Here is a 13,658-nt window from a genome sequence, read left to right on the forward strand (position 1 = left end):
TTCATTGTGGATATATTAGAGCACAAACATCTAGAATCAGTCCTTAGAACTTTTCTACCCAAGTCTTGCAGAATTTTTTTCATGGCTGTGCCAACAGATCAGGCACTATCACTTCCCACCCTTTTTTTTTTTTTTGAAACAAGTGCATTCAGAGTGAAGACAAAACATCAAAAGGCCACTGACTGAGATGTCTAGCAAGCTGACAGTGAGGATACTCCCACTGCTGGTATTAGATCTAAGTGTTTAGAGTAAAAATGCTTGCACAGACTCACTTCAGTTCCCAAAGCAAATACTAAAAAGTATCGGGATATTTCAACAGTACAAGGCAAATGCAGTTCTCTACCTACTATAGGGACATAAAGTATGCAAGAACAATCCTAAATACGGTTATAAACTAAAAGAAAAAGCAGCTGCAGAGTACTTGAGTAAGCCTACACTGATTCAGTATATCTTTCAATGGCCAACACCTCAGCAGATACTAAAGCTTGCTTGCCTCTTCACACCTCCCAGGCTCTGATGTGGAAGCGAAAAATTCTCATCTGCCACTCCTGCAAATGTATCTGTTTTAGTATGATATGTAATACTCAAGCTAAGGCAATTCAAAGCAAAAAGAATTTAAGGAGGAATTTTTTTCCTCCTATTTTCCTCTGCACCAGCAGAATTTAGCCTGGAAGAACTGTCGAAATGACATAAATTTCACAGCCTGGATGGTAGCTCAGAATCTATCCCTGCACAGTTTTCAAGAGAGCTTTTTCCTGAAGAAAAGGCACACATACACATTTATTCTAAACAGCAGGGTTTGAGAAAAGAAGTAGATTGAACTTTGCAGTATTTCTTACCATGATACCAGTGTGAATCATTATGTAATGCACAGTTTGAGTAACGTCAGCTGCATGGATCAGATTGTGATACGGGTTTTTGTATTTGCTATAACCAAGTTCAAGAGCTTCAGCAAATGAAATAAGATTGGGAACAGGGATCTGGGGAGAAGTAAAAATTAAAATTATTGTTTTTTCCTGCAACAGCTGCAAAATTAATCATGCAAGAAATAAATTACAAATAAATGTACCATAGAACTCGGTTAAGAAACAACAAAAGAAAAAATTAAAATGTAAAGACATAATATTTCATACACATCAGGGACTCTTCACCCAAATCTTGTAGATCTAATATACCTCTACATACACCATGCATAGCATGTGGTTAGTGTACAAGAGACAGCAGAGCTATCAAGCAAATAGTTTTTAAGACTTGTCTGTCTGTACCAGGAATGCATAGATTGCTCATATCATCATGGCTTGACTTCCGAACGAAGATTTGGGAAGGGCTTTACCCACGCTTACTACAAGCGTGCTGATGACTAAAAAGGCCAATGTGAGATAGGGAAATCCAGCTGCAAAAGGCACAGCGAAAGGTCTCCTCGGGTGGTATAGGCGGGGCGCGATTCTTTCTATGTTGTCTTTTCTCCCCGAGACTAGTACTGGGTGAGTTCTCAAAGGAGTCAACGGCATTATGTATGGTGTGTCTCCAAGTCTCCCGATTCGAGGCCAAGGTGGACCACTGATGGTAGTCAATATGGCCAAGGCTAAGGTATTGTTCAGGGAGTCCTTGTATCTCTTCTTTGGGGCACTTCTCTTGTGGCTACCGGTGGCAAGTTCACTGTAAAACACGATCGTAGGGAGGCGGTGACCCTCAGGCAGGGGTCACCAGTATCGAGGCCATATTGCAGCTGCGCTGGGCAGGGCACGTCTCTAGGATGAAGGATCACCAATTGCTCATATAATAAAGGTATGACAGACAGGAGTCTAATAATAGGATTATCCTCTTTTCTTCACCAATTTTACCTTGCCTGAGACAAGATTTCCTTAAATCTGATAGTACAAATTCCCTTCCTTCTTTTCCTCCCGACAACTTATTATTCAACAGTCCCATTTATTTTCCCATTTTGCTGGTTTTGGCTGAGCTACATTTTTCTTCATAGCAGCTAGTATGAGGCTGCAGTTTGGATTTGTGCTAACACTGTTGGTAACACAGCAATGTTTTAGCTATTGCTGAGCAGTGCTCACACGGAGTCAAGGACTTTTCTGCCTCTCATAAAACCCCACCAGAAAGTAGGCTGAGGGTGTATGAGAAGTTTGGAGGGGACACGGCTGGGACAGTTGACCCCAACTGACCAAAGGGATATATATACTATAGTGCATGACTATGCTCAGCAATAAAACTAGGGGGGAAGCTTGGCCAGGGGGCTGCTGCTCAAAGACATCAGTCATTTGGTGGTGAGCAATTGTTTTCATTGTCATCACTTGTCTTTCCTTAGTTTTATTTCTATTATTATTATTATTAAATTCTTAAACTGTTCTCATCTCAAGCCATGTATTTTCTCACTTTTACCCTTCCAATTCTCTTCTCCATTCTGCTGGGGAGTGAGCAAGCAGCTCTGCAGGGCTTAGTTGCTAGCTGGGGTTCAGCCACAACCCACATATAATGAAATTATACTTTCCTTAAGATTTTTTTCTTCATTTAAAACTCCTACAAGGTAAACTAAAACTAATAAAGGTAACTAAAAGGTAAACTAAAAAGTGGGACTGAGAATGGGCTTAAGCACGCTGAGACAGTAATATCATGTACTTTCTGACCGTGCTGTTAATGGTAGCCCTGGTATGGTTCTGACTTCAAGCACCCAGAGCTTGAAGGGAAAATCTTGATGGGATATTTGTTAAAATATTTGATGGATTATTTGTTAACATTAAAATATTGGAATTGACTTCAGGGTGAGTCAGCCTTTTTGAAAGAAGAATGGAGTTTTGCAGTGGAGAGATTTTGAAACTATAATGAAACATTCATTTGGTACTATTATGATAAATTCAGCATTTTGATCCATTTTTTATCTCAGCCTTTTGAAGTTGTTTGTAAGTACTTCATATTGTATTCCAACACCCTGCAGACACCACTGAAAAGTTCTCCTTATATATTCTCCTTATATATTGTGAAGCTGGTTAGAAAAGGAAGGTTCTGCTGAAACCCCTGCAGTGGTGGGTAACATACTATGATCTAGGCCATGAAAAAAGTACTCAGGATTAACTAAAGTTTCCTGTTTTATTAGGAATCTTTGTTTCATGAAGCTGGGATACTGATCCAGTACTGAATAAATAGGCTGTTTGCATACTCCACTTATTTGATACTTACAGCGTCTAACTGCCCACTAGCAACATCCCGTAACAAACTGACTTGACATGGGACTACACAGATTTCCATTTTTTGGGTTGCAGAAAAACTTGCATGCTCTGTGTGAAGTTCCATTTGGTAGAACTATTGGCATATTACAATGTTTGATTTGCCTTATTCTTTGAAATTCTCCACTGCATTGTACAAAAAAAACCATTTCAAACATATCCTATCTTTCTTGTATTTTAAATTTGACATACTTATACTTGCATACATAGTTTTATTTGTGGCTAGTTTCTGACCTTGAAACGGCTCAAAAGGTCATATCGGGTAAACAGCTCATACATCATAAACTTCAGACTGTGCTCTCCACTTGCTTCATTTAGGGCAAATACGTCAAAAGACCATTTATCAACATCCTGTAGGTGAAGGGAAAAGAAAAAAAAAACAAAACCAAACATATAATTTCCATCTGTTTAAGCAGGTTTCCAGTTAATCACTGGGAAAGACATTTTGGGGTTTTTTGGAGGGAAGATGGAGAGTTTGGGTGTTTTTCTATCGTCTAACTCTTTGAAACTTCTACTGTAGATAATGACTATTTCAGTATTAACAATGAAAGTCATTGTGCCAGTTATGAATAAAATACTTGTAACATGACCTACGCAACTCTGTAAGCCTTAATCTTTCAAATTTAACTTTCTCCGCACAAATTGCCTATGGAACCTCATAGAGCTAATGTGAACACCCAATCTTTTAACAGGCTATTACGCAATGTCATTAACTCTATAGTCATACAGCAATTTGAGAACAATATAACAGCGTTTAACTTTTAGGAGAAAAGGTGAAATACTACATTCTCAACAAACAGCATTTTCTAATTGTACATAGCCATAGGAACTTGACTGCTATAAAAGATTGCCTTTTGGCTGAACTACAGTAATGCTTTTAATTCACAACAAATACTATACTTGTTCCATAAGCTGCAGCTTCTTCTGTTAGCTCTATCCCAATACTACTGCTCCTTTTCCTTTCCTAATAAGGAAACAAATGCTGCTGAGATGCTGATTACCATATCACTGGAAGCAGATAAAACTGTCTCACATTTCTGTACAAATTTTTATACAAATTTCATCCTATTGCTCTAATAGCATCTGTAATGAAATCACACTTAATCAGTGAAACAATAAACAGAATTATATGCTATTTTTTTAATTTTTAACTATTAATTTCTCTGTTCTGTGTGATCAGTTCTGTAGTACTATGTCTAGGGTATGTTCAGCAGAAAAATACACTAACTAACCCTAAAAATCACTAAACATATGTACAGATACATTCAAATTCCACAATGATTAGAATTATTTTACCTTAAATGTTACTATCACATCTGCTGGGTAAGCCAAACCAACCATGCTAGAAGTTCTTCGGTACATCCTAAAAAGAGCAAATAAAATATAAAGGAAGAGCGCTCCTTTAAAAATTACTAGAACAATTTATCTTTTTTGAAATTCATCTTTCAGAGTTTGTGAAATAACACTAGGCTATTTGAGGGTCTGATCCCAGAGGTGACATAAATCTTTTTATCGACTTAGGAGAAAAGCCCCTCTGATGGTATATTACTCTTTCACGTTAGTGCAGTCTTTGGCGCATTTTAGCGTAGAAGTTTCAAAGCCATCAAGTTAATTCCCAGAATTTTCCAAAGTTCAGGAGATTTCATTACAAATTTAGAAGTTCATTTGGATTTCTGTATAGAAAAATTGAGCAGCTGCAGAAATTAAAATGTAAATTTTGGCTCAAAGATTTGCTTCAGGTTCATCCCACCACTTAAGGGATCTTCAGTGACAGGCACTGTGGTTAAATGCAGTACTTGCTGTAACAGGAAAATAAAGTTCTCACCTTTCTACAAAAATCCCAGCCTGTACAGCGTGCACAATGCTTCGGAATTTGGGCTTTTCTTCATGTCTCCTTCTTACTATTCCCATTTCCCTTGTGAACGTAGAAGCTAACCAGTCCCGCACTTCCAGCGGGACTGAATCCGAATGGATGTCAGAGAGCTCATCCTCAGTGTCCAAAAGCTTCCTACAACAAAATTAATACAAGGTAACAAGCCGGCAGACTGAAGCAAAACAAGTATGGACAGGTGAACAGCTAACAAAACAGGAGCAGGAGTTGTCTGTAGAACTGACTCAGCACATCACTAAATGTCTTCTCTTGTAGACATACTGAAGGCACTGTGAAGCTGAGCACAGAAGGTATCTTCTCTCTCTCATGCTGTTCATGTTCCAGAACACAAAACATACGCAAATGCAAGATATTCAAGTGAAGGCAAGAGAAGATTTTTCTACAAAGATGTCACAGCTATGGTGGATGGAAGTATAACCAATGAGTTACAAAATCCTGAGGAGATGTCTTAAAACTGGCTGACGTGAACATCTGTAGAAAGATGGGTTGCTGCTGTAACTGAGAACACCAGTGGTCCATCTGATCTGTCCTTGAAAATGGTACAAAAAATGTTTTGATACTTACATGCAAAGTAAACAATATTACTTATCAATGCTATGGTAAATGCATTTCAATGAATACCCTGTATGCATGCTCCTCATGTTGTTCCAGTGCAATAAAAGTATTAAAAAGAATAAATTTCTCTGTGTGGAGATCTGTATATCTGTTGAAGTTAGGCTAACAAAATCATAGTAGCAAAGATATTATACAAGATTGGATTGCGATTCACTTTTTACTAGTTTTAGTTGTTCAAAAGTTAGAAAAATGTATTTCTTTTGTAAAATAGAAAAAGTATTAAAAAGTACTGAATTGAGGACATCAATTTATCTAGAAAAAGCCTGTAATTAAATATGTTCCTAAAATAGACTCAAGACTTCAATTCCACACTTCTATAAATCTACCAGATGTAAGAACACAACTTTTTCTTGTTATTTGCTCATATCACTCAGTCTGCTGGGGTTTTCCATGAACCAAATCCCTTATTTAGTAACAAAAAAAGTTTTCCTTCACGCAGTTATGCAAGAAATCCCAGATTTAGGAAGACCCAAATACATGTAAAACATGCCACCCTTTTAAAATATTTATTAATAGAGTACCGATTGAATTGCAGACTTTATTTGATTATATGGATCTATTTCTCTTGTGCTGTCTTTCTGAAATCCCTTGAGTCTGCATAAATTGGACACGAAGCAATGATGGACAAATTATTTTTACTGTAATTTTCTTATCAGGAAATCCAATTGCCAAGTTAAAACCTGGGTCTCTTCTCCTGAGTGAACAGAATTCCTGGGAAATAGATTTGGTGGTAATTTGGCTACCAGCATTTGCAGATGGGTATTTGGAAGAGGAAAACTATCACTTCTTTTCATCTTGTTACCTCTGGCACTGTCTTTCTACTTACAGGATAACTCTGTTGACTCCCTTGTTAGTGCACTCTCCCCTCATATTTATTCAGTGGCTCACACCTTTCACTTTCTCTGTTTCTCTTCTTCAGCATTTTCAGAACCTTGCCTACTAATCTGAGGGATTATAGGAAGACACCTAGTAGGAAGCATGGTGCCAGAAGTGCTTGTTTCAGCAGCTCATCTGGCTGGCAGCACATATTATGACACTTTCAAATGCGGGTTTAAAAAAAAAACAACATAAAAGGCCCCCAACATCACCCCTGTTTATTGAAAGAACTGCAGAGATTTTCCTGTTTTTTTAGGAACATAAAATTATCACACTAGGTAGGCTTTTTAACACAGAGTGCAAGAGGAGCAGAATGAACAAGTATTAAGAGGTTTTCTGACAGTGGGACCCAGGCCAAAACTCAGCAATTTAATTTGGAGAAGCAGGACTTGTGTAGAGGAAAGGATTTGGGCAAATTATCTTGCAAAACTGAGCCAAGGCTGAGATTGGCCATAGGTCAAAGGTTATAAATTGATTTTATTCCTTAAATTAAAAACTATATTACAGTCCACTTAAATCCCTACTAGTCTATACATTATTATTAAATATCCTTGGAGAGATCAGCACATTTATATTTCTGAAGAATATTTGACATTTGATGTATTTGTAATATAATCAGGAATAAACCTTATAATCTCTAAAAAAATATTTTTGGAAGTATTCCAACTGTTACTCAAATTAGATTAAATGATTCCAACAATATAAGGACCATAGGCATTAATTAGGCTGCCAGCACACAGCAGGGATATTCCGCATCACCAGCGCAGCATGAAGCACAACTCTACACCAGCTTGCTGTAGTTTGAAGCAGATCTGAATTTGGGACCAAGTCCTCAGCTCTGCAGATATGAGCCACTAGAGTACAAATTAAGGCTAGCAAAACACAGTTTTGCAGTTTCTCTAATCTTTTCAAACGTTCCTCTAAAATATTCAGTCTGTAACTTTTAGTAACAGGAGTTACTTTGTGAAGACAGAACAGAGAAAACAGTTTTAGAAAAACTTGCTTATTTAACCAGTAATTTTTTATCAGAGACTACTGCTCTCTGATGAGAAGTGACTGAACCATGTGCTATGGGAGGGAGTGTTTCAGTGTCTCCGGTTCCTACTTCAGTAACTAGGGAAGCAACTGCAGCATAGAATTATGTTGGAGGCTCAATCCTTTGTAAATACAAGCTCTTAACAGATCCCTCAACACATAACCTTAGTAATTTCTCAAAAAGAATTAGTTTTTTTCAGAAGCCTAACTGAAATAGGAGAGGAAGCAAGGGCTAGTCATTCATCTCATAACTGTCTATTTTCTACACTTTCCTGACCTTTTGAAGAATAAGATTTACCTGACCTTTTGAAGAATAAGATTTATATTGGGTAAAATTACTCATGGTGTATGCATTACTAGAAAAGGCCTTCAAATAAATTCACTATTGACTGACATTCTTCTGTGATTACAGGGGCAGGGCTTGGATATGGGTCTAAACATATGAATAAATGGATAGTTAGATGGATACATAATTTGATGGTAATTTTATTTAGGAAGGGAAATAAATTAGGCTATCTATTGTACCGCACAAAATATGCTTAAATATCACAAAGTCTTAGAATCCAATATTCAACTCATTTCGTAAGTTTTAACTTTTATCCACTTCATCTATTTATTCCTTGATTACAAAGTATAGTATTTCCATTACATTTCCATGGGTGTGCAAACATATGTATACATATACAGTACTGTGGATTCTGTGCAATACCATCTGATTTCTCACCTTTTACTTGCTGATTGTGAAAGAACTTCTTTAAAACAACCCAAATAAAGCAAATTTATATGTTGAGTCATAAAACCATCAAATTGCTTTTATCAGTACTTACTATTTAGATGGTGCACATATACATACAAATTCTACTAAATGTAACAAAAAGAACCTTCACTAGCAGTATCAGAACTTGTACACATTAAGCAGATGTACTAACAGTACCTCAGCACTTACACTGAAGTATTTGCTGAAATTTTCTTTTTCACCCAAGAAGAACCAGTTTTCGATCAGACACTAGAGTATATTTTCACACGGCTCTTGTTCCTTTCATATCGAATCATTTTACAGCTTGTTTGCTGGCCCCTAACCTACTGCTGTACATCACTGCAGCTAATGCATCAAGTAAATCACAGAGCCACTACACGCCTGTCCTCCTTGCTGTTACTACTTCTGCTGCTAAGAGCGTAACCACAACACAGGTTGACTCTTTGAGCACACATATTATAACGTCACTCTGATGCAATCACTGTGCATAACATCATCATTTATTTGAATAATAATACAATACACCACTATTTATAAGTTCTGAGAAAAATAAATCAGTCTGAAGTGTACGTTCAAAACGTTTCTATTCCTGAGTGTTTATATTACTGGTATTTTATATTTACATAGAACTGACAACTTCCAAAAGCTTCAGTAAAATCAGTGAACCAATAGGAAGTTATTGGTGTTTGTGTTTTGCCTAAGGAAAGTTTTATTGCCCAGATAAATGGAAAATATATAAAGTCTACATTCTGTAACTCTACTGTTACGTAGTCTTCTTGCTCTAACTTGCCATTTTATGAATCATAGGTGAGTAGACAAATTAGTATTATATGTGATTATTCAGGACATGAACCTGTTGGAATGAGTCTAGAGGAGGGCCATGAAGATGCTCATAGGGCTGGTACACCTCTGCTATGAAGACAGGCTGAGAGAGTTGGGCTAGTTCAGAAGAAGAAAAAGCTCAGGTGAGACCTCATAACAGCCTTGTAGTACCTAAAGGAGACCTACAAGAAATCTGGAGAGGGGCCTTTTATTAGGGCATGTAGTGACAGGACAAGGGAAAATGGCTTTAAACTGAAGAGGGTAGATTTATATTAGATATTATGAAGAAATTCTTCAGTACAAGGGTGGTGAGGCACTGGAACAGGTTGCCTAGGGAAGCTGCGGCTGCCCCATCTCTGGAAGCATTCAAGGCCAGGTTGGATGGGGCTTTGAGCACCCTAGTCTAGTGCAACATGTCCCTGCCCTTGGCAAGGGTGCTGAAAACTGAATGATCAACCCAAACCATTCTATGATTCTATAATTCTGTGCCTTTAAATAAAATGAATAAATAAGTAAGAGGGGGAAATGTGAAATAGTATCAGAAGACAGGGGCAAAACAAACATGGTTAAACCACCAACACTGAACTTCCTACCAATTACAGGGATTTTTGCAAGATTTTGCAATATAATTTCTAATTGTAAATTGTGAAATGTAATGTAATGTAAATTGCAATATTTTTGCAATATGTAAGCTTTTACATAGGTTGAAAAATGCCGTTGGATGAATTAATGAGCAAAATAACAAGTGACCATAGCTGTCAAATACAGGGCTAGAACCTCTGGCTTAGAAAATACTTGGAGTGACTCCAAGATCCATAGCCTAATTCTCCAAATCAACCACACTGAAGGTGAGAGATGGCGGGCATTTAATTTGTTGTTCCACAAAAAACATTTTTTCGTAAGTCGTTCCACAAACTCAGCCTCCAAGAGTATTTTTACTCCAAAGTAAAAACCTACTGAGATCAACCCCACTGACCTGGGAATCCTGAACTCCAAGCTGAACTAAACAGATTTTAATATACCAATGCACACACTTTAATTTTTTCTTCCCTAAAGCTAAGCAACACCTAAAAATGCTAATAAACAAAACAAAAAAGCTCTAACACAATCTGCCACAGAAAGTATTTGTTTTCAACACAAAGTCAGAATTTCAGGGTTATATACACTTATTTCACTCATATATCATTAGCTTATAAAGTAGATGCACTATAAGGAAGAGATATGAATGGGAAGGAGAGGGGGAGGCTTGGGTTATTTAATTCTATTCATTCCATGAGTGGAACTCCCATTGACAGTTGTGGAAATAATTAAGATACGGCCCATGGCATTTCAGCTTAGCAATCAATTACTATTGCAGTCATAGTAACTAATAACCTGATCTTCTTGTCACACTCTGGTTTACTACAAAGAATAATTTTTCAAAATTCAACCACTGATAATTTCTCGCTCTGTTTTTATTTAATCAGAATTTTAAATATAGCAATGGACTAGAGAGATGCATGTTTATTTTCCCTTAGGAATATCTCAGATGTACTATGGAGAAAAGAGAACATTAAAAAAAGTAAATTAGGTAATGGCTATGGGGAAAAAAGAAAATCAAACAGTGCTGGTCAGTGCTACCTGATAGAGATGGTGAATTGAGAAGGAGGTATTAGATCTTTACTGTTTAGTGAATTAATCAAGCTAATGATAAACCCCTTAAGAGTGAATTGATCAAACTCCTCCTCTAGGTCTAGAATGCAGAATGCAAAGAGTTTATAGTCCAAATAGCCACTTCCCATTTTTATCAATTATTTGCATTCTGGTGTCTCACTATCTTTCTGAATGAGCATGAATCAATATATTCAATCAATATTTACATCCTCTACAGTCCATTACAATTTCCACTAACATCCCCTAGAAGATTCTCTTCATTCCCACTGAGGATAAACAAATTGCAAAAATGATTGAGGTACATTTTTATTACATAAAGGTCTTTCTAAAGGAAATTACAAATTTACCAACATGTTGTACTCTTAAAATTTAGTGCATTCTCAGAAGAATTGTCCTCATATTAAGAACTACAAATTAATTACACTAAATGGCAAAACTCTGGATGAAATAGTTATTACAACAGCAGATAAGTAATGGAGTAAAGACCACTGTTACTGGAAATGTTTACTTGTTGATATGTATTCCCTGTTCAGTACAGACATACATAGTAAAGGCCATCAACAATTAAGACTCAGGTTAGGATATTCATGATGAAAAAATACCATTTTTCAGGAGTACAGCTTGAGCTAATGAATTTTCCTTTTTTTTAACTCACTTGCCTTATTGTGGAAGCTCTCTAGGGCAGGGACTCTCAGGGCATGAATCATAAATCAATTTATAGCAATAACTTTGAGAAAGAAAATTCCAATAACTTTGGAAAAGGGATGCAGGCCATTTACTAAATATCCTAACTGAACTGAAGAGTTTTAGTGAGAATTTAACAGATTTTCAGTGTGCATTAAGTGTGTTATTTTATATATATACACATTAAGTGTTTATTTTATATAACTTTGATGCTTTTTGGAAGCTTTCCTCTCAGAAAAAAAAAAGACCTTTTGGCTTAGTACAGAAGATTTTAAAGGCTTATTTTAAGCTTTTATAAGGGTGGGATATACTGAATTAATCTCAACACAGCAAGCTTTTTCTCAGTAGCAGCTTTTACAGAAGTATCATTTGTAGATTCCCCTAATGGATGAACTGATTGATTTACTTCAAATGGTACATTTGTTGCTGACAAAGAGACTTCAGACAAAGTACATTTAACCATGGGCTGGTTAGGGACAGCAGTCACAAAATTTGGATTTAATGACCTCCTTTTTAGCTATATATATCAGACTGCAGGGTTTTTTCAGTAAAAGCTTTTTCTCAAGAAGGACTGTGTTTACCATTATATTATAGAAATACATTCACTATCTCCAGAGCTCTTGTGCAAACTTATAATGCCTCTTACCCTTAATGAGACGTCCTTTCTCTTTATGAGTGTACCCATAACCTATGTTTTTTATTTTGCCTTGTTGAATCAAAGAAAGATGCTCAAAGCAGTTGCCAGCTATATGCAATGGATCCGCTTCATACATTACTGAAACACTGTCTCTTCAAACTCAAAACCTCTCAAGAGGTTAGGGTTAGGGCCTTTTAGAGGGGCATTATACAGACTAAACCAAATGAAAACCATATATGGGACTGAAAGTGCACAGATAAATATCCTCCTGAAATCAAGTATTTTTTTTCTAAAATATTGAAGAATTTAAAAAATAAGACCATAATTAGATAAAATATTCTTATTTTATCCAACAAAAATGTTCTCTGCAAAAGCTTACATTTTTGGGACTTGGTTTGGTTTTTTTTCTGGCTTTGGAATACTTTTTTTTTCTTTTTTTTTTTTTAATCTGGTAATTTCCATCTAGGTTTTATTTGACTTATTTTTGTCTCAGTTAGAATGAATTAAGAGCTGTGTTTACAAGGAACAGAACAGCTGTCATGACTAAATTATCAGGCTGTATTTATTTCCTGTTTGACTCTTCCTTCCACTACCTTGAGCCAAGTGGCAGGTACTAATGGAGAAAATTCTGCAAGATTTGCCAGAATTATTTATAACACCTACTGAGTACGTTTTAACTTCTTCCACAGAGGAGATCCAATGAGGGGCTGGAACTGTGGGAGCTTCACTGCTTATTTTCAGCTGACAGTGAACCTCTGCTTTAGATACGAAAATGCTAAATCTCTTTCAAGGAGGTGCTTATTGCACCTTATTCAGCACTGAGAGATGCAGCTGTCCTAAAAAATGATGGTTAAACCAGCTTATTAATTGACATGGGGCCACAGATAATTAAACTCACAGGAAAGCATCACTTACATATATCTAATTTCTCTGTGCTTTCCAATTACCATCAGCTCAGAACCTTTTATATGGGATATAGACAGTCATTGCCTCAAACCAGTTTTTCATAATTTTAGAAGGTTATCCCTACTGCCTATTGCTGTTTCTAAGTAGTCTACCCTCAGGGCACCAATAGTAAAAGTAATGTTCTCTGGCTTTTCCCAGCTGCATATAGTTTTAGAAAGTGCATATATGACAATAAGCATGTGTACATTGTTTTAAAAATGCTATTCTATGCTCAGATAAAAGGCAGAGAGACAGTATGCAGCAGACAAAAGGAAAGAGGACCTGAGAAAAATACTTCATACTCTGCTAAAGGGCTTGAATTCTCCAGCCATTTACAGCTGATTGTTGCACTACGAATAGAAATTCAAGGTGCCATCACCTTACCATTTGCATGTACATCTATATGCACACACAACTTTATATAATGACACAGGCTTTCCAATCAACCCATAACAACATACAGGGGAAAAAGATTGGTATCCCCTAATGTAAGAAATTCAATCATAATCA

At 36.5% G+C, this 13,658-nt stretch overlaps 1 protein-coding gene across 7 annotated transcripts in view; it reads right to left on the minus strand.

Annotated features, from left to right (window-relative positions):
• Positions 1 to 13,658, minus strand: part of PDE1A (phosphodiesterase 1A) — a 157,201-nt gene that overhangs the window by 44,990 nt on the left and 98,553 nt on the right. For all 7 annotated transcript variants that reach the window (XM_061455098.1, XM_061455089.1, XM_061455123.1 and 4 more), the window contains 4 exons: positions 5,059 to 5,241; positions 4,530 to 4,596; positions 3,468 to 3,584; positions 840 to 980 (listed from right to left, as the gene is read on the minus strand). In XM_061455098.1, coding sequence (XP_061311082.1) covers positions 840 to 980; positions 3,468 to 3,584; positions 4,530 to 4,596; positions 5,059 to 5,241 — 508 coding nt within the window. The remainder of the gene's footprint in view (positions 1 to 839; positions 981 to 3,467; positions 3,585 to 4,529; positions 4,597 to 5,058; positions 5,242 to 13,658) is intronic.

Source organism: Pezoporus flaviventris, unplaced genomic scaffold (genome assembly GCF_033815535.1).
Source record: "Pezoporus flaviventris isolate CSIRO_AGI_PZ_B2104156 unplaced genomic scaffold, CSIRO_AGI_Pfla_v1 ptg000001l, whole genome shotgun sequence".
Classification (NCBI taxonomy): Eukaryota; Metazoa; Chordata; class Aves; order Psittaciformes; family Psittacidae; genus Pezoporus; species Pezoporus flaviventris.